Below are 19844 nucleotides of genomic sequence, written 5' to 3'. Positions count from 1 at the left end.
GTTAGGACTATACATTTTTTGAAATACTAATCGAATTATTTTTATCTATGGTGCCTCCTGTGGTAGGAAAGCTAATTCTCACTCCCTTGTCAGCAAATACACTAGAACACTATTCTAGCCACTACCTAAGTGTCCAATAGCAAATGTATTAAGTTTCTAGCATTACTTGGTAAGACTGCATTTTGGACATTTTCACTATTACTGAATAATTTAAATGAGCACAAGATTAAAATGAAGAGTAACTGAAGTTATCCCCCTACAGCATTTTCTTCTCAGGAGATAATCTTTTTAAGACTGTTTGTTAATGTTGTTCTTACTGAAAACCAGATTATAGCTCTCTGTAGCCTATTTCTCCAACTCTACCTGGGCTAGCATTTAGGGGTTCCACCAATCTTTCTCTTCCCTTCAATCACATTAACTTCATCTGTCATTAGAACCTACCTTCTGCCTAAACAGACACATTGGTTTAGAATGCCCATGAGTTCCATGTCCTCAACTTTTAAATCAATAGACTCTCAATGTAATCTAATACATAGTATTCTGAAAACAAATGCTGAACAAGCCACACTATTATTCAACTCATCACATTTCATCTATTTTGGACAGGTAGCAAATAAGTCCACATTACAAATGAACAGAATTTAAAATGAGAGAATTTGCCAAGGGCTGTTTATGTATAAGCTTTCCATTATATTATGCATATGCTTTTTAATTTTATATCATAGAATGTGAAAGTATAATGGCTCTCTTTTTAAACTCAGAGACACTTATTTATTTATTTTTTAAATATATTTTATTGATTTTTTACAGAAAGGAAGGGAGAGGGATAGAGAGCTAGAAACATCGATGAGAGAGAAACATCGATCAGCTGCCTCCTACACACCTCCCACTGGGGATGTGCCTGCAACCAAGGCACATGCCCCTGACCAGAATCGAACCTGGGACCCCCCCAGTCCACAGGCCGACGCTCTTATCCACTGAGCCAAACTGGTCAGGGCAAACTCAGAGACAATTTTTAACAACACTTTCAACAGGGTTCTTTGACAGTGAATCAAAATAAAATCCTGCTTCTGTTTGCATTAAATATACCCTAGAGCAGTGATGGCGAACCTTTTGAGCTCGGTGTGTCAGCATTTTGAAAAACCCTAACTTAACTCTGGTGCCGTGTCACATATAGAAATTTTTTGATATTTGCAACCATAGTAAAACAAAGACTTATATTTTTGATATTTATTTTATATATTTAAATGCCATTTAACAAAGAAAAATCAACCAAAAAAATTAGTTCGCGTGTCACCTCTGACACACATGTCATAGGTTTGCCATCGCTGCCCTAGTGCATCAAATAATTAAGCATAATGGATTCCCACAGAAAGAGACAAGAGGCAAAAAAAGAATAGAGAAAGAAAAAGAAAATACAACTTTTATAACACCCTTACATTTGTTGATAGGGATTATAGAAACAGTAAGAGAGCCCTTAAAATGACGAGAAGAGCAGGAGACATTTGTTTCTACATCTTTTGAATTAAACGGAGAAGACTCATATACTTAATGCCACCAAAGGTAGAGACATACCTAATATTATTTTCTGTTTCTTCACTATCTGTTTCTTCAGAGCTTCTGTACTTATCTGGATCTGGAAGTGTGCTTGGATCAAATCCATCATCGTCATCATCACTCCAATCCAGAAAGGCTTCTTCTTCATCTTTGGCCTAAGAAAAAACACAAGGGAAATTGTGGTGTAAGAAAACAGCTAATAAATACTCAGGTCTTATTTCTAGACACAACTAAATACTCCTCTAACTAAGATCCTCAAATTAGAAGCCTTCTATTCTGGTGAAAGCCCCCATATATATATATGACTTTCAGAACTATAATCATTGGCAAAGAAAACAAGTCATTTCAAAAATAAAATACGGTTATGAAAGTAAATCATTATTAAGTCTCTCACATGTGATATGGGGGAAAACAGTCAGTTCTGTTACTTCCATATAATACAATTATCAAAGAATCCTATCTAATAAAAGAGTAATATGTAAATTAACCATCACTCCATGACAAAGATGGCAGAGTCCATAGTGGCCAGGGCAGGATGCTGGTGGTGTTGCCCCGGCAGTGTGAGCCCAGCTTCTGCGCCTCAGCCGTGCAGTGGGAGGGGAAGGGCTTCTGGCCAGAGGCCTGGGCATGGGACACTGGGCTTGCCTCACCCCTGGCAACATGAGCCCAGCATCCCTGCCCCAATCGCAAGGCAAAAGGGGTGGAGCCTTGGGCCGGAAGCGGAAGCCGAGAGTGCGGGGAGCACCAGGAATACTGGGAATTGTAGTTCTGGTGGTGGTCCCTGAACTGGAGGTGGAAGCCAAGAGCGCAGGGAGCATCAGGAATGCTGGTAATCGTAGTTCTGGTAGCGAACGCATTGCGTGATCTCCTAGACACTCCAGCGAAGTGAGCCTGGAGCAAGTTACTATTGAGGGTGGGGAATTGAGGGAAAGCAAAGGTGACAGACATAAGTCAGAGTGTTGAGGAAAAATTAAAAGGAAGATATCCTGCAACTTCTAGGAAATCTCCACCAATGGAGCAAAGGAAAAAAAAAGAAGCTCTATTATTCTGTGAGCACCAAACCAGCCTGGGTTGGGGTCTCACACAATTCACTCATATGATTGCAAAGACAGACAGAAACTTCACTCTTTCATGCACCTAGGCAGACAAAATTCACGACATGCACGTTTTCACGGAAGAGGAGTTAACAGCACTGTTTGCTATACACCCTTTGGTAAGTCACCTTTTTGGTGTCCATCTGTGTTAGTTGATTGCCATAATCAAGAGTAAAAATTAAAACTTTTCTATCTCTATGACAAGCAGTTCCTTACAACTTGGAGCAAGGCAACTATCTATAATAATCTATAATAATAAAAGTGTAATATGAGGGGCAATGCAGCAGGCAGGGAGAGGCAGTTAGGGGTGATCAGGCAGGCAGGTAGGTGCAGTTAGGAGTGATTAGGCAGGCAGGCAGAGTGGTTAGGGGCAATCAAGCAGGCCAGCAGTTAGGAGTCAGTGGTCCCAGATTGTTAGAGGGTGCAAGCAGGACTGAAGGACTGCCCCCCGCCCCCCGCACGAATTTAGTGCACCAGGCCTCTAGTCCTATATAATAAAAGGGTAATACGCAAATCGACCAAACAGCAGAATGACCGGTCTTCATGATGCACACTGACAACCAGGGGGCAGACACTCAATGCAGGAGCTGCACCCTGGTGGTCAGTGCACTCCCACAGAAGCCCTGAGCTGGGCTCACGGCTGGCAAGTACAGCAGTGGTGGCGGAAGCCTCTCCCACCTCTGTGGCAGTTCTAAGGATGTCTGACTGACGGCTTAGGCCCACTCCCCTAAGCTGGCAGTCAGACATCCCCTGAGGGCTCCTGGACTGCAAGAGGGCACAGGCTGGGCTGAGGGATCCCCCAACCCCCACCAAATGCACAAATGTCATGCACTGGGCCTCTAGTAGAGTATAAAATAAAGTTGTCAGTGCTCCCGTCCACACATGTGTAAATGTTAAAACTACCCAAATTATTAGGTGAAAATATAAAAGGCCAGGAGTGACAGTACAGAGACCCTTTTTGCCTAATGATTTTGATCATTTTATAACCACAATAATCTAAGTTTTAAAATAATCAGATGAGTACAAACTCATTAACAGTACGGGTTATTCTAAATTCAAGTGTAAGTATAAAGTCAATGAGAACAATGGGAAAAGGAAAGAAATAGCAAGAGATAAAAAAAGCACTAACATGAATTAACTTGGGAACCATCCAGTTTTGTACAAGTAAGTAGGTAGGTGGGCCATTTTGCTTTTGTTTTATGGTAGTTTATTTTTGTCAAAGAATAAAGGATACAATGTCAAAATAAACTTATTACACATCCTATATAATAAAGGCTCATATGCAAATAGTTGTCATGCCCTCGCACCCTCATGCGAGGGCTGAGGGACCTGAGGCCAGGCCAGGCCAGGGGACCTGAGGCTGCACTCCCCGCCTGGCAGGGCTTGACGGGGGACCTGAAGCTGTGCCCCCCACTCTGTGGGGCTTGACGGGGGTGGGGCTGACTGGGTCTGGGTCTTGTGCAATTTCGAAGCGTGCACAGATGGGTGGGACTTGACTCTGGGTCCCATGGTGTGCCCCAGACTCTGACAGGAGAGAGATTTTCATATACATTTTACTAATTTTCTTTCATCTCTGACACTTCTATTCTAAAGGGCAAATAGCAATATTTCCTCTAATTCATTCACTTTTAATGTGCACAAATTTCGTGTACTGGGCCACTAGTTTATGTAATAAACATCTCTTATAACAAATTTATTTCTGTCATACTGGTTTTGTCACCTAGTAGATAAGAAATACAAATAAGCATTTCTACATGCATTTAAAAGATTATAATTTCTCTCAGCTGCCATTTTTATAATTCTCCACACCACATGAGACAAACTTCAGTGATTCTTTATTTTCAAATATTCTTCCACAGAAACTAAAACTCAGACTAGCACAGCAATGGAGCATGCAGGCCACTACAGAAGCAATGGAGCATGCAGGCCTCTAACACTTTGAACAGCTCTCCTTTGGTAAGTCTACACATAACAAAAGAAAGAAGATGTAAAGAAAATAGGGATTAGTCACCAGTGCTTAAGTTCATTATTGCTTTTTGGTGAAGCTTCCTGCTAAAAATAAAGGGTCTGGAGACAAATATCGGAGGGGACAAGGTTGCCACCAGGAGCAGTAAGCAGAATTTGAAGTATTATTAAAAACACAATAATCCAGGTGAGCAGGGGATTCAATAAAGACTCTGGCAGTGGAGATAGAGGTTGGGGGCATGCATGAAAGATGTTAAGGAAGGAGAACCAACTAGACTGTGGACCAATATATTATGGATACATATTTCAGAGAATCAATATGCACAGAAGCATAACTGTGCATGTTAAATATGGTCTAAGAAAGCAGTTTAGTAAATACTGTGAAGATGCCTTAGGAAAATGCCTTTATTCAGCTATTACATGTGCCAGACACACTACTAGGTTCTGGAGGTGCAGCTATGAATAAGAAACAGTCCTGCCCTGATGATAAACTGTTCTGAGATAGTTACCCATGAAGTATGGTACCTATTTGCTTTGTTTAACAATGGACAAGTTATTTTGACTTTCTGAATTGTATACATCATCCCATTCGACTGAATAACTATCCCATTGATTGTTATCTTACTGGTTTTAGAAAGCACATTCTTCTGTACCTGGGAAACAGGACAGCATAATTATCCTAAATTGTTTTAGTGGCCACAGATAATGCGTTCCAGTTGACTCAGTGGTCCCAAGACCAGGACAGTGCAATTACTCTAAATTACCTCGATGGCTCTAGATAATGAGTTCCTGGCAACCCAGTGGTCTTAAGAACCGAAGGCTCTAGGTAAGGTGTTTCTGTCAATTCAGTGACCCCAGAGACCCAAAACTATAATTAACATGCTTAATTCTGCTTCTGTAAACTGCTTTTTTGCAAATCAGGTTCCTCATTCCAAACCTTGAGATGTAATCAATGCCTTTGTGATCTTTGCCTATATTAAGTCTGGTTTTCCCACCATCTTATCACTATGAGATTTGGGGAATGGCCCCTCATAGTCCCGGATTGCAATAAATGTGACTCTTTAATTCGACTTCTTGAGGTGTCCTTCTGTGATTCGCAGGGTATATTACAACACCCACACAAACATAAACATGAAATCTATGTTTTGCTAATGCTGATGAACAGCCAAACGAGAGTGAACTGACTCCACTGGCCCTGCTCAATGTCCAGCATCTGCTAGAATGGTCTTCTACTTGTGGACCCCTAACATGTAGCTGATATGAACCCTCCCCTCCAGTATGCCTCTTTCTCTTGGGTACTTGGGCACTGCTGGGTTGGAAGGGGCAACCACTTCTCTCCAACCAATCATTCTCCCATTTCTCTCCACCCTCCCAGCTTAAAACAAAACAAGAACCAAGAACGCCTGCTTTCATATTCACACTCCTCTTGAAGCCCTGAGAAGGTTGGGAGGAAGTAGGTCACACACACAAAGAAATCAGGGTCACCTCTATGAACTGGTTGTTCCTGAAACATAGTTTCAGAACTTCTGAGGAAAACACTTCACCTAAAATAGGAATGATTTTTCCTAAAATAGTTATTTGGAAGATTCAATTACAAGTAGGGCAGATGAAAATATCTGGAAAAGAAATGTAACCTAGCTAGTTTTTACTTTGTTTTCAGTTCTGATGACGGAAGAAACAGATGAGAAGTAGCATTCATTCTCCTATAACAAATTTAAAAAGTGCTCTGACACACATTATCTTACTTGATCTTCAAACCCTATAAAGTAGGAAGAAAAAGGATTTTTGCCCATCTTCAAAATTGAGTAACTGAGTTAGATGACTACATAACTTAACCAAGGTCATGCAAACCTGGGCATACGCCAGGTCTTCTCCTACATCACCCTGAATCTCAACTTTGACCATTAAAGCTCTGAATTTGATGCTTATACTATTCTCCATATCAAGCATATTTTATAAATTTCATGAAACACATTCTGGTGCTTTCTATGTCACCCTGTATGTGCCCATTTCACTCCCAGTTCTCCCAAGCCTCTGTTCTCTCATGTGAATATTGCACCAGCTTCCTAACGAGTCTCCCTGTACCCCCTCGTTCCCCCCTCCCAGCACTCCAATTCTCTGCTGTAATTAGAATGTTAGTTTCGTATTTTTTCAATAAGTTTCTATTCTAATTGTGTCTATCACCTGCTTCCAACCTTTTAAACCACACTCTCTTTCAGGGGCTGGAACAAGTCAAGCCCCTTGACACCCAGGAGTCTCCACACCTGCTGTTTCTCTGCTTCTTCCTCTATTTCCTCTTGCCTGGTCTGTGGTGTTTTCTTGACACCAAACACACTGTGTCTTTGACATCAATTCTCCAGCACCAAATGAGTCTCTAACAATCCAATTCTGACACCAAGCAGAGTTAACCCAGACCCCATGGGTAAAAGAACTCAGTCCCACAAGAATACCCACACTTCAGATGCCACCTGTAAATAGGGTCTCCAAGCCACCTTCACTTCTGCCTGGCTGACTACAAATTCAGGGGCTCTCACACTCCCTTCTCAGATTTGATAATTCTCTAGAATGACTCAGAACTTGGGAAAGTGCCATAGTTCTGATTACCAGTTTAGTTATTAAAGGGTACAACTCAGAAACAGCCAACACAAGAGATGCATAGGGCAAGGTATGGAGTGAGGACGGGTGCAACGCTTCCATGGCCTCTCCAGATGAGCCACCTTCCCAGACCATCAAAGCATTCACCAACACGGAAATTCTTGGAATCTTATTGTTCAAGAGTTCTTTTCATGAAGTAATATGAATTAAAGAGCAGAATGTCAACTTTGACACCTCAAAACTTCATGAGGAAAATTTCAAAATTCATGATAAACTGTTTCTGATACTGAAAATCAATGTAAAGACAAGACAATTTTAGAGAAAAGTTAGGTATTCAAAATATTTTTCTCACTAATATAGAACTTTATAACAACTTTCTAAAAAAGAATTGAGAACAGGATACTTCATAGTTTTCTAATTCAAAAGTTCTGACTGCTATAGCTAGCTAACCATCATCAGTAGTTAGAGATGGACTGGTTTTTGAGATTTACCTAACCTATAAATCCAAGGCACAAAGTTACTTAGAGGAGAAATTACTGAAATTTTATTTCTGAATTATACACCCCAAAGGTTAATGATATTATTAAATGTGCCTGTTGAAAGTGAGCATCTATCTTCTAAGGCAAATGTGCAGAACAGTAAACACAGGAGCAGCTGATAGTGCTGAGAAATCACTGCTCCTTCTAATAATATTGCAATACTAATTGAAATACCTTAAGATATTTTTAAAATATAGAAATGTATTCCATAATGGTGATGTTGGACCTAATGCTGATTTATACTTGGTATATAAATCAGAGTATATTTTGTGCACTTGTAATGGCTGAACTGTACTGGCTGAATTGCCACTGAAAACCCTCACTTTGATCAAGGGCCCTGGACTCTTCAGTTGTGGGGATTCTGCTCAGAAACATCTGTGTCCTTTCTAACATCCAGCAATTATGAAAACAGGCAAAGCAAATGAGAGGAAGGCAACACAATTCAGCTCTACACCCAACCATAAAGACATCTGAGAAGACAAAAGGGATGCACAATATTGGGGAATGCTAAAAGCAATATCCAGGGAAACAAATAGAATTTACGCAAAGGACGCCTCGTTACAGAATTTCCCTCTTAAATCTAGTAGAATTTAACTGAATTTCACTCAGGTGACTTCTTTATTTTTTCCAAGCATTCCAAAACAATAGGAATATTTGATTGAAGGACTGTGAAGAGGCACTATAAATACACAAGAAGTAAGCATAGTTAAGTATGGCAGACAAAGGGCTGGCACATGAATATTCAAAGCCTCAAAGAGCAAGTCCCAAACCTGGAAGATCTTCAGAATCAAGTATCCAACAACCGCTGACTGCACACTCACTGAGCACTGCTGTTAAAGAAGGTGCAGTATGCAACAGTACACAGAAGAGACTATGATTCAGCATTTTAACATTAGTAAGACTTTCAGCAAAATACAATTTCTTCTAAAGCTGCTTTGTACAAAATTCATTATTCTTCCTATATTGCTTACTCATCTGCTTATTTGATACATGAATATCTCCCAGAGCTCAACAGAATACTGAAAACGCTAATATTTCATAACACCCTATTAAATAATACTGAATTTGTTTCTCATTCTCTGCTTTCCAGAGGAAAGTTACACTAAATATTAAATAATACAAATTACAAGCCCACTTTGCCATTCTTCTCATAATAATGAAGACTTTAATATGAGTCACAAGACTCTGATTTGATCATTCCACCAGTGGCTAGCTGTGTGACCTTGAGACAATTTACTAACTCAGGGAGCCTGTTTCCTCATCTGTATGTAACCTAAACACTGCCATCTACCATTCAATGTTGCTGTGAACACTAAATAAGAAGTGTTTGAAGAAGTCCACAATAATGTTTATCATCATTATTAACAACTGTGCAAACTGAAAAAGACATTCCAGCAATTTGGCGGTCTTATCCTTCTTAAGTACTCTCCTGCTTTCTCCAAACCAAATTTTAACTTGGGCAGAAATGTGCAACAGATTTAAATCTCCTTAGGAATTTGTGCAATAGATTTAAATCTCCTTAGAGAAACATGTTAGTCAAACAAAAAATTACACACAAAAGAGAATATAATTGAAATTATAAAAATAATCTCTCTATATAAAACCCTAATATGCAAATAGACCTAAAGGCAGAACAACCAAACAACTGGTCACTATGATGTGTGCTGACCACCAGGGGGCGCACACGGAACATGGAAGGTGCCGGCAGCAGGTGGCAGAGCGCAGAACATGGTGGGCATTGGCCGTGGTGGATTGGTGGAGCAGGTGAGCCAGGCCAAGGCGGGGTGCCGGTCGCTGTCATAGGGGTAAGCCTCTGGTAGTTACTGAAAATTCTTTGCTCCTGCGTGCCGTGGTCCTGCCAGGTACTCCCACCTGCTGCCGGTGCCGGCCCTGCTCACACCCGCAGCCAGCTTCTGGTGCTGATCCCGATTGCTCAGCGCCATCAGTGGGTACGAGGGGCAGCTGCCAGCCCCAATCGCCACTGAGGGCTTCTCCACCTCCCCCTGCTCCTGAGGGGTGACTGGGGCAGCAGTAGCTGCTCGCACCTGCTGATGGCGCCGACCCCAACCATCAGCGGGTGCAAGCAGGGCCGGCACCTTCAGCGTGTGGGAGTGGCAGCGGTGACGGCCCTGCTGGTAGACAGAGGACTGGGGCCATGATGGGAAGGGCTGGGCAGGGGCACAGAGGATGGGCCAAGACCCGCCCCTGTGCCCACTAAAGCCTTGTGACCCACAGTTCCTTTCAAGGTGCACAAATTTGTGCACTGGGACCCTAGTTAAGGTTATAAAAGGTGAAAGTAATCAATGTTAGAATGAACCAGAGTACTTGTGGAAGGTGGTTCAAGCATAAATAAAAGCACTACTTGGTAAATCAACCAGTGAATAGTCTGATGAATGGAGTATTACTCAACAACAACAATTCTGATACATGCAACACCATGGATGAATCTCAATGTATCTTATTAAGTAAGAAAGGACAAACCCTAAAGGCTACATACTCAACTGCTCTATTTACATAAAATTCTTGAAAAGGAATATCTATCGGGAAAGAAGACAGATCAGTGATTGCTAGGAACTAAGGTTGGGAGGAGACAGCAAGAAATAAGTTTTTGAGATGATGGAACTATTCTGTGCCTTTAATGGTGGAAGATGCACAACTCCCATGTAATTGTCAAAACCCATAGAAGTGAATACCACAAATAGTGAATTTTACTATATGTAAGTTAATAAATATAGGACCCCCTCCTAGAATATTTTGATATTTAAAAGAGTGTCCACAATGCAACATAATTACTCCTACAAGGACATGCTTCACACTTCATTTATAAAAATGTGAGATACTGTGTTTCATCCACAGAATATCCATAATTATTTCACTCAAATATATCATTCTGGCACTGGGTCAGGTTTGGATGGAACGGCTGCCATGAGTGCTTATATACTTGTAAGATGAAATTTTTGATTATTCCAACTAACATATGATTCACGTAGGCACTGGTGACTTCACCCCGTGACTCTTACCTGCAGTAAGTAATATCTTTTCAATCCACAACACGTAGACTAACTCTGTTCAACTTTCCGTCAGCCAACCACTACTGTAACTGTGTACATTATAGCTGAGAGGGAAGGCAAATTATGTATAACTAACTATCATAACTGGGCAGCATACCCTGGAGGACTCATGTACATGGAGACTGCTGCCTTAGAGCTATTATTCTCAAAGCATGTATGGTCTTCAAAATGAAAATAAAGTCTAAATTGTCCCTAAGTTCCCTTAAAATTTCACAACAATTATATAATTAAAAAAAAACACACACCATGAGGTAATAAATATATATCAAACTGCTGAATAAATACTTGTTTTATGAATCCATTAAAAAAAGTCACAGTTGTTCTTAACTAGAAGCTTAAAAATTTTTAGTATTTTATAAAAAAAGTATTTTATAAAAGAGTATATCTAAATAAGCAAAATACCACTTTCTAAGAAGTTCTGTATTTTGAATCATTAATTTTGTTATTTCCCACGTTTTCATAACAAAATTTTTTATTTACAAAATTTAATAAATCAGGTTTAAGATAAGCCATGATAATATGTTCTTAAATCTGCTCCATTATTTGTTTTAGGCATCTAGTTTCAAGTTTAGTTAAAATAAATTATAAATTAAAATGGGAAAAAATCACCCTAGCTGGTTTGGCTCAGTGGATAGAGCGTTGGCCTGTAGACGGAAGGGTCCTGGATTCAATTCCAGTCAAGGGCACATGCCCGGTTTGCAGGCTCAATCAATGATTCTCTCTCATCATTGATATTTTTATCTCTCTCCCCTCTCCCTTCCTCTCTGAAATCAATAAAAATATATTTTTAAAAATTAGAAAAAAAATGATTTCTAGCACATAATAAGCAATGGCTTATCATGAAAAACGATTGATAACTCTCATTTTAAATTGTATAGATTTTAAAATTCTACATAACAATCTCCATCTATAATATAAATGGATTATATTATAGAAATGATAAAAATCTCAGTTACTATCGATTTCCTGTATCTTTACCATCTTCACCTTAAATAAAGACAGAAAGGGTGAATCAGGATGCTTCAAGTTCACGTACTATTTCCCTATCCTCACTCTCCGGCTATAAAACTTCATAGCACCAACCGAGGACCTCTTTTGCTAAAGTGTATTATCCTCCTGTTCTCACGAGCTTTCCTTCTACTTTTTTTTAATATATATATATTTTATTGATTTTTTTTTTTTTACAGAGAGGAAGGGAGAGAGATAGAGAGTTAGAAACATCAATCAGCTGCCTCCTGCACACCTCCCTCTGGGGATGCGCCCACAACCAAGGTATATGCCCTTGACTGGGACCAAACCTGGGACCCTCCAGTCCGCAGGCCGATGCTCTATCCACTGAGCCAAACCAGTCAGGGCTTAATATATCCTTAATGATTTCAGAGAGGAAGGAAGAGGGAGAGAGAGACAGACACATCAATGATAAGAGAGAATCATCTATCAGCTGCCTCCTGCACACCCCACACTGGCGACTGAGCCTAGGTTGCTGGGAATCAAGCAATGACCTTCTTTCTGGTTCATAGGTTGATGATCAACCACTGAACCATGCCAGCCAGGCTCCTTTTACTTTTTTTAACCAAGAAATCAATTAATGAGTTAATGATTTTAATATTCAAGTTCGATTTTCATCAAGTTCACTTGTGCAGTGAAAACCTTCACATGCTGAAACTGTCTATTCTGTCTCTATCCAGTTTGCCACACAGTCCTCTATACATGGGTTTGAATAGAGGTACAATTAAGATAATCAATTTTCCATTCAGCAAAAGCAAAGATAATGTTTTATATACACATGAGCATATTTTAAAGAGATGAATACCTGGAAATCATAGCTAACTCATTGACTGCATAAATTTACATGAAATTTCTTATATTACTTTCTCTGTTTGGAAAAAATAGCTAATCTTGCATATCAATCTCTTTAATATTCTACTTAGCAACCAATGCTTCCCTGATAAGGGGCTGACAAAAAGCAATTTCTGTATATCATTCAGGTGTTGAGCTAACATTAAATCATCTATTAACAGAGATAAAGAGTTGAGACTACAACCTCTAGTGACCATATATTTGAAAGACAATTTATTTTGTGCAGTTTTCCAAAAGAAAAAGGTAGGCAGCCCTGGCCGGTGGCTCAGTTGGTTGAGTATCATCCCGTGCACAAAATAACTGGCAGTTAGATTCCTGATCAGGCACATGCCCAGGTTGCAGGTTCGATCCCTGGTTGGGTGAGTGCAGGAGACAACCGGTCAACGTTTCTCTCTTTCTCTCAAATCAATAAAAATATATTTTTTTAAAAAGAAAAAGGTAGGTAAATAAGCAGCTAACAGGAAAATAATAAAACAAACATTTTTGGGTATTTTCTAAAGGTATAGGCAATACATAGAAAAACCAACATAATTATTTAAAGATTAAAATTTAAACATTGAAATATCAATGTCTAGAACATAAATATTTGTTTAATGAACAAATGTATGAATTTATGAAAATGTCAGAATTTCATATTTTACAGATAGGGAAATAGGATTAGAGAATTTAGGTATAGTTAGTGGTAGAACTAGAATCCAAATCTTTGGGTTTTAATACAAAATTAATACAAAAGAACCAAATACTGCTCCCCTTCATCCATAATAGAAACTACTACTAAGTCAATGATGTTAATAATGGCAATCTTCAAATACCAACATAAGTCTGAAACAATCACTATACCAAGAAGCTACCATACAAATTTGTGAATTCTCATGAGCACATCTTTTCCTTCTTTCCTTCAGCAAGCATTTGACAACCTAGTATATGGCAGTTTAGTAATAGTTCTATATTGTAAAGCATCTGCTCATACAATTACCTAATTAATGCCAACACACACATATATACACAAAAGAAATCCAAGAGGACAGTGAAGACTTCACAGAAGAGATCAAAAATAGTCCTGAGGATGAGTTAGAATGTGGAGGGCAATGGGAAAGGTAGAGGGGAAAAAGGAGTTTTCAGTGCAGTGAAGGACGGGAGAATAGTAGGAGCCCAGGCTAGATGAGTACACAAGGGCTAGCTTGGGGAGGACCTTGAAGGCATGCTAGGGGAATCTGGAATAAATTCTAGAACCCAAGGGTATATAAAAACAAGGACTTCTTTTATCATGAAAAAAAAAATTGTGTAGATTCTTCCATCCTCATCTCCCCTCAAATGATAGTAACTGTACTTTTATCATCTTCAAGATTACACATAATGACAAAAATTACTATAGATTTAAAGATCCATTTGAAATGTGTATTTTTACTAATTCTAAAGTAACAACATATTTTCAAGTTAGTACAGGCATACCTTGGAGATATTTCTGGTTTGGTTCCAGACCACCCACAATGAAGCTAGTATCTTAATAAAGCAAGTTGCAATAATCTGGCTGGTGGGGGTCTGGCTTTCAATTTGTTAAAAAAATGTCATGTCTGTGAAGGGCAGTGAAATGAAGCACAATCAAATGAGGTGTGCCTGTGGTATGTATATAGGAGAATTATTCAGTTTTGTCTTTTCAGTTGAGGTGTGTTTTTAAAAATGCTGGTTGCACAAGCATTACTATAGGATGATGATACAAATGAAGGAAAACACAAATATAGAAATGGCAAAGCATATGGAACTACATCTGTTCTGACTACTACAGAAAGTACGAGACAGTGTAGCATTTCCCAGATAGAGGGGCAGGCCTCCCAGGTCTGCAGAAGGTCTGTCTGGAGACCTGCAGAACTACTTGAACAGACTGTGGACACAACCGGGTGTGTGACACTCATCTTTGCCAATATTATAGGAGTTTTTGTATCACCCTGGTAGCTCTTCACCTCTTTGCCCCATGCCCTCCCCGCAAAATGTTCTGGAGATTTCTGCTGCTCACCAAATCCAAGTAGCTAGTAGCACAATCCTGAGTGTAAATTATTGCAACATTGGGTGAGTGCAAGGTAAATTGTAGAGGCTAAGAATGTTTTAGCGGATGGGTTGGGGCCTATCCAAGGTTCATTCCAGAACCACAGTATGAACATAAGGTCAGGAGTAAAGACATTATGAAGGGGACTGATTCACAATTGCACTTTAAGGCAAAAAAAAAAAAAAAAGTGCAGAATTGTAATACTTTTCTATAAAGTCTACTTTTTCTTGGGAGAGCTGTTGAGCTGTATACCTGAAGAGGGCTACAGTGGAGGCTCTAATTATTAAAGTTTTTTGCCATACACTGCACAGACAGGCTTAATTACTTGCCAATGGATCTTGATTTCACTGGCTATGTTAGAACCTCAGCTCTGTGCAGGCTCTGATGAAGGATTCAGGAGAGTGACCACGGTCTCTCGAGGGTCCAGTGACACAGGCACCACTACAGGATGATGATGCAAATGAAGGGAGCCACCAACAGACAAGTTCAGAAATACAAAATCTCTCAGAATACTTAAAATCTATTCTGTTGGCCACAAAAGATGGGTCATGAAAGGCTCACACAGTGAGCATAGCTGCTACAGGAGTCCAAGGAAGGAGTTCCAAGAGGGCTGGGTTGTGTGTGGAGGGGGCTTCATGGAAGGCAGGAAACAGGTGTGAGCTGAATGCTGAATAATGGACAGTGTATGGAAAGATGGTAAGTAAACACACAGAAATGCTACTGAACATGGCACAGTGCGGAGAAGTTTATACTAGAGTAGATGTGTGTTGGAGGGGATAGAACAGGTGATAGCTAGCAGCTCAGAGCTAAATCTTAACCTGTTACCACACGTCTGACCTATACATTGGAGTTCTCTTCTCTAGTCTCAATCTTCTGCTTGTTATTTCTTTCCATGGTTCCTCCCTCTTTTCTAAATATATTATTCCATTATTTTATAGTAAGCGTTTTCATGGGATCCCTCAATCGTCTGTGGAATGGAACTTGGTATAATCAACAAGTAAATCTGTGGTGGCATCAGGTTATGGAGGACTCGGAGTGCTGAAAAAAGGAGTTTAATGAATGAGGAGGTCTACATAGGTTCCTAGGCAGGGAAGTGGCATAAAAAAAGTGATACTTGAAAACTTCATTATAGTCATAAGACCCATACTGAAGTGATACATTTTGTTTCATTCTTTTTTAAAAAGCAGAAGTTGGCAAGGGTGCTGGAGCACTACAGGTACCAGGTGACCATCAGAAGACACTGAGAACAAAGCAGCAGCTCTAGGCCAGCTGAGGCCCACACAGGTCCCGCTTGTCATTCCTGACAAACCCCTAGTCTCTCTCTCAGTAGCAGTTAGAGTGGTGTGGATTGATCGTCCCTAAACTGATGGCCTATTTACATGCTATTATTTTCCAGGCACAGAATGTGGGTACCATATAGGTCTTATTCTTTCCTCATTCTTACATTTCTATCAAATTATATTTACCTTTGTGAAAGAATTATAAATCTACCAAATACTCAGGATAGTGAAATTCTCAAAGGATATCATGTAGGAAGCCATGCACCTACGTTTTAACAAGTACCTAAAATCTGTCTAGTCTGTAAAATATAATTCTATGTTAAGGGTCATGTATTCTTAGCTTTTTAAGGAGATTCAATATACCTTTTTGGAAAGCTCTGCTACAGAAGAAATAAAATTGCTATTCCTTAATCTATTTAATTATTAAACAGGCTATTTACAAATAATTAAAACTTTTATTTATTAAGGACTTGATACATTATGCCTTAAATTTTCTTTAATATGCCTCATGGTCAGAACAATCAAACAACATTCTTTCTGAGGCTTCTCTTTTTCATTTTGGCTCTGCTGAAATTGTGTGCTGCTTTTAAGTCTTGGTTTACTTGTTTTATAGCAACCATGAAAGTACACAGTAAATTACTATTGCTAGATTTCAAGTTAGGCTAATATCAGCTACAGAATTTAGCATATTTTATATGGTTAACTGTGCTCTGGCTCAAGTTTTATAAGCTGTAAGTACTTTAAGGTCATAAATAAACTAAATCCCCCATTATTCAAACAAAACTGTGATCTTTAATTAAGTAAAAATTGGCGGACAATGAACTTTTAGTAAAAGAAGCACTATGTGGTATGGGTCATAGAGATTCGGCTCCAACTCCTATCATGCTAAGATCTATAAATTATGTAATCATTATAAAAGCTGATGAAGGTAACCCAGAAACACTGTAAGATACTGAATCATTAAGGGAAGATATCTATTAAGAATTCTGGCCAAAACCGGTTTGGCTCAGTGGATAGAGCGTCGGCCTGCGGACTGAGGGGTCCCGGGTTCGATTCTGGTCAAGGGCACGTACCTGGGTTGCGGGCATATCCCCAATGGGAGATGTGCAGGAGGCAGCTGATCGATGTTTCTCTCTCATCGATGTTTCTAACTCTCTATCTCTCTCCCTTCCTCTCTGTAAAAAATCAATAAAATATATTTTAAAAAAAAAGAATTCTGGTATTTGTATGATCAATATGTTTGCAAAGCACATTTTAAAAAAATACTTTTTTATTTCAGAGAGAAAAGGAGAGGGAAAGAGAGACAGAAACATCAATGATGAGAGAGAATAATTGATTGGCTGCCTCCTGAACACCCCACACTGGGGACTGAGCCTGCAATCCAGACACGTGCCCTGACTGGGAATCGAACTGTGACTTCCTGGTTCATAGGTTGACACTCAATCACTGAGCCACACTGGCCAGGCTCACAGCACATTTTTATATGTTGACTCTTTTTGTTGTTGTTCATCCTCACCTGAGGATATTTTCCATTGATTTTTTAAAGAGAGAGTGGAAGGGAGGGGAAGAGACAGAGAGAGAAACACCGATGTGAGAGACACATGAATTGATTGCCTCCCAAACATGCCCCGACCAGGGCTGGGGATTGAACCTGCAACCCAGGTACATGCCCTTGATCAGGAATCAAACCTTGGTGTGTAGGCTGGTGCTCTAACCACTGAGAATACCAGCCAGGGCTACTATGTTGACTCTAATTCTCAAACAAATCTATTTGATGGGCTTTTTTGCTCTTTTTTAGACTAAATAAATAAGTAAATAAGGCTCAGAGATCTTAAATATCTTGGCTGAAGGCCACAATGTTGGTAAATGGCAGGGTCTGGACTGGAAGTGGATCTTCTAACTACAAACTCTATGTTCTTATCACTAAATCACCACAGCTTATGTTGCAGAAACCTAGATTTTAACCACAGAGATGAACACCAAGAAAATTGACTGGTTCGGCTTCAAAATAAAAAATGTTACAGGGGGCTGGATTTGATCGATCTTGTCAGATATATCAACATCTACATCTCATTTCTGACATATTACCAGTACAGCATGTCCAATTTCCCTGGTATAATGCTCTGGTTTAAGCAAATTTCACCAGATGTGGTACAGTGGGCAGGGGTTCTGCAGCATAAACCTAGTCAGGGGTAAAGGTACAGCTGTGCAGCCTTTCATGAGTCGTGGGTGCAGATTGCAGTTCCGCGGAGCATATACAGAAACAGTCAAGACGTGGCAATATTAATAACTATACTCGACTACAGAATAAAGGAAGTTCACTGGCCTCTTGGCCCACATAACTACAATGCTAAGGCAGTGGAGGCATATATAGTGAATATGTGTAAGTATTTTAAGATAACTAGAGCCATGCATGGTGTTTGCAGATATCAATAAAATCACATTATCTGATAGTATCGTCACCCTTACTTGAATTTAATTTGACATTTCATACAGACATGATTTTTACAGCTCAGGGCCTACAACATAAATGATTTTGTATCTTTATTTTCATTCTAATCATTATCCCTCTGCTGAGGAGACATGTTTATGAAGTGATTGGCAGGGCTATTAAAATCCATGACTCATCTCATCTTAAAAATAAGGCTTATAAGCACAAAAAAACACTATCTCAAACAAAGCAATATGCATTTCCTCTGGTTGAAAAAGTTATAAAAACCAACACTAACTTAGTAACTATAAAGAATGAAAAAAAACTAATATTTCTAGCCAATGTTACTAGCAGACTATGATTTCAGGTTACTTAAAATGTGAGTTCATTCTTTGCATTAAGAGAATTCACTAATTATCTGCTCAGAGCCTAATAAACTTCCTGTACCACAGTTTTTCTTAGGGGAAAATAACCCAAAAATTAAAAAAAAAATAGAACAAAAATAAGAACAACCTTTTTCTAAGCATCTAACTTGCTACACAGAGACAAATATGAGGAAAAAAAATACTTCTAAGATTTTAAGAAATGTTTTGCCATTGTTCTGTTTGGAAATAAGTACTTAATTCTAAAGACCAACTAGTTCTTTTGTGATGAATAGCCTTGACTTTTGTATTGGGTAAAGCAATATAGAACATGATACCTATACCGCCTATGTATAATGTAACAGTAAAGTATTCTCACATTCAGAAGCCGCCCCCTCCCCCCCAAAAATTAACCTTCCATTTCCCCATCAATATAAAACTTGCTAATTTGTAGATTTTTCCAAAACTATAACACATTTAAGTAATTAGTTATACTATTTTTAATGCTTCTAAGTAATATATCATTTCCCAAAAGTTATTCTTTCCATGAAGGGAAAAAAGGAAGATGGTGGCTAAGGGTAGCCACAAGACAAAAATGGGAATGTTTCATTCAGGTAAAGCAGTGGTAATAAAAGGGATAGCCTCCAAATGTCCAGGATAGCAGGTGTATTTTCATCTGCTGAGATTAGTTTTGTGTGGCTAATGGAATAATGTTTGCTAGTGAAAAAATAACAACAAAATCAAGAACACAGATTCAAAGAAAGATCACCTTAATAACCTGATGGCTAAACAACTAAAAATGTTTGTTTGATTTGTCTTGAATAAAACATATCTCTTAATTGCTATCTTGTGGTTTTGATTTGTTTCATTCCAAATAAAGAAAAGCTACTTTGTTTCTGGTGTCTGATATCCTGATCAACATCACTGATATTTTTATTAGATGTCAAAGGAGGCAAAGCAATGTTATAAATAGCATTCTAATGAGAATGAATTTTCCTTGGCAAGATTTAGTAGTCACTTCAGAAGATCCTATATTTTAAGGGGAT

General features: G+C 39.1%; 1 protein-coding gene across 1 annotated transcript in view; it reads right to left on the bottom strand.

Moving 5' to 3' along the window:
* Positions 1–19844, bottom strand: part of DDX10 (DEAD-box helicase 10) — a 262437-nt gene that overhangs the window by 17589 nt on the left and 225004 nt on the right. Inside the window, exon 17 of the mRNA XM_059708004.1 lies at positions 1576–1712. Coding sequence (XP_059563987.1) covers positions 1576–1712 — 137 coding nt within the window. The remainder of the gene's footprint in view (positions 1–1575; positions 1713–19844) is intronic.

Source organism: Myotis daubentonii, chromosome 9 (genome assembly GCF_963259705.1).
Source record: "Myotis daubentonii chromosome 9, mMyoDau2.1, whole genome shotgun sequence".
Taxonomy (NCBI): domain Eukaryota; kingdom Metazoa; phylum Chordata; class Mammalia; order Chiroptera; family Vespertilionidae; genus Myotis; species Myotis daubentonii.
This window is presented reverse-complemented; position numbering and strand designations above follow the sequence as displayed.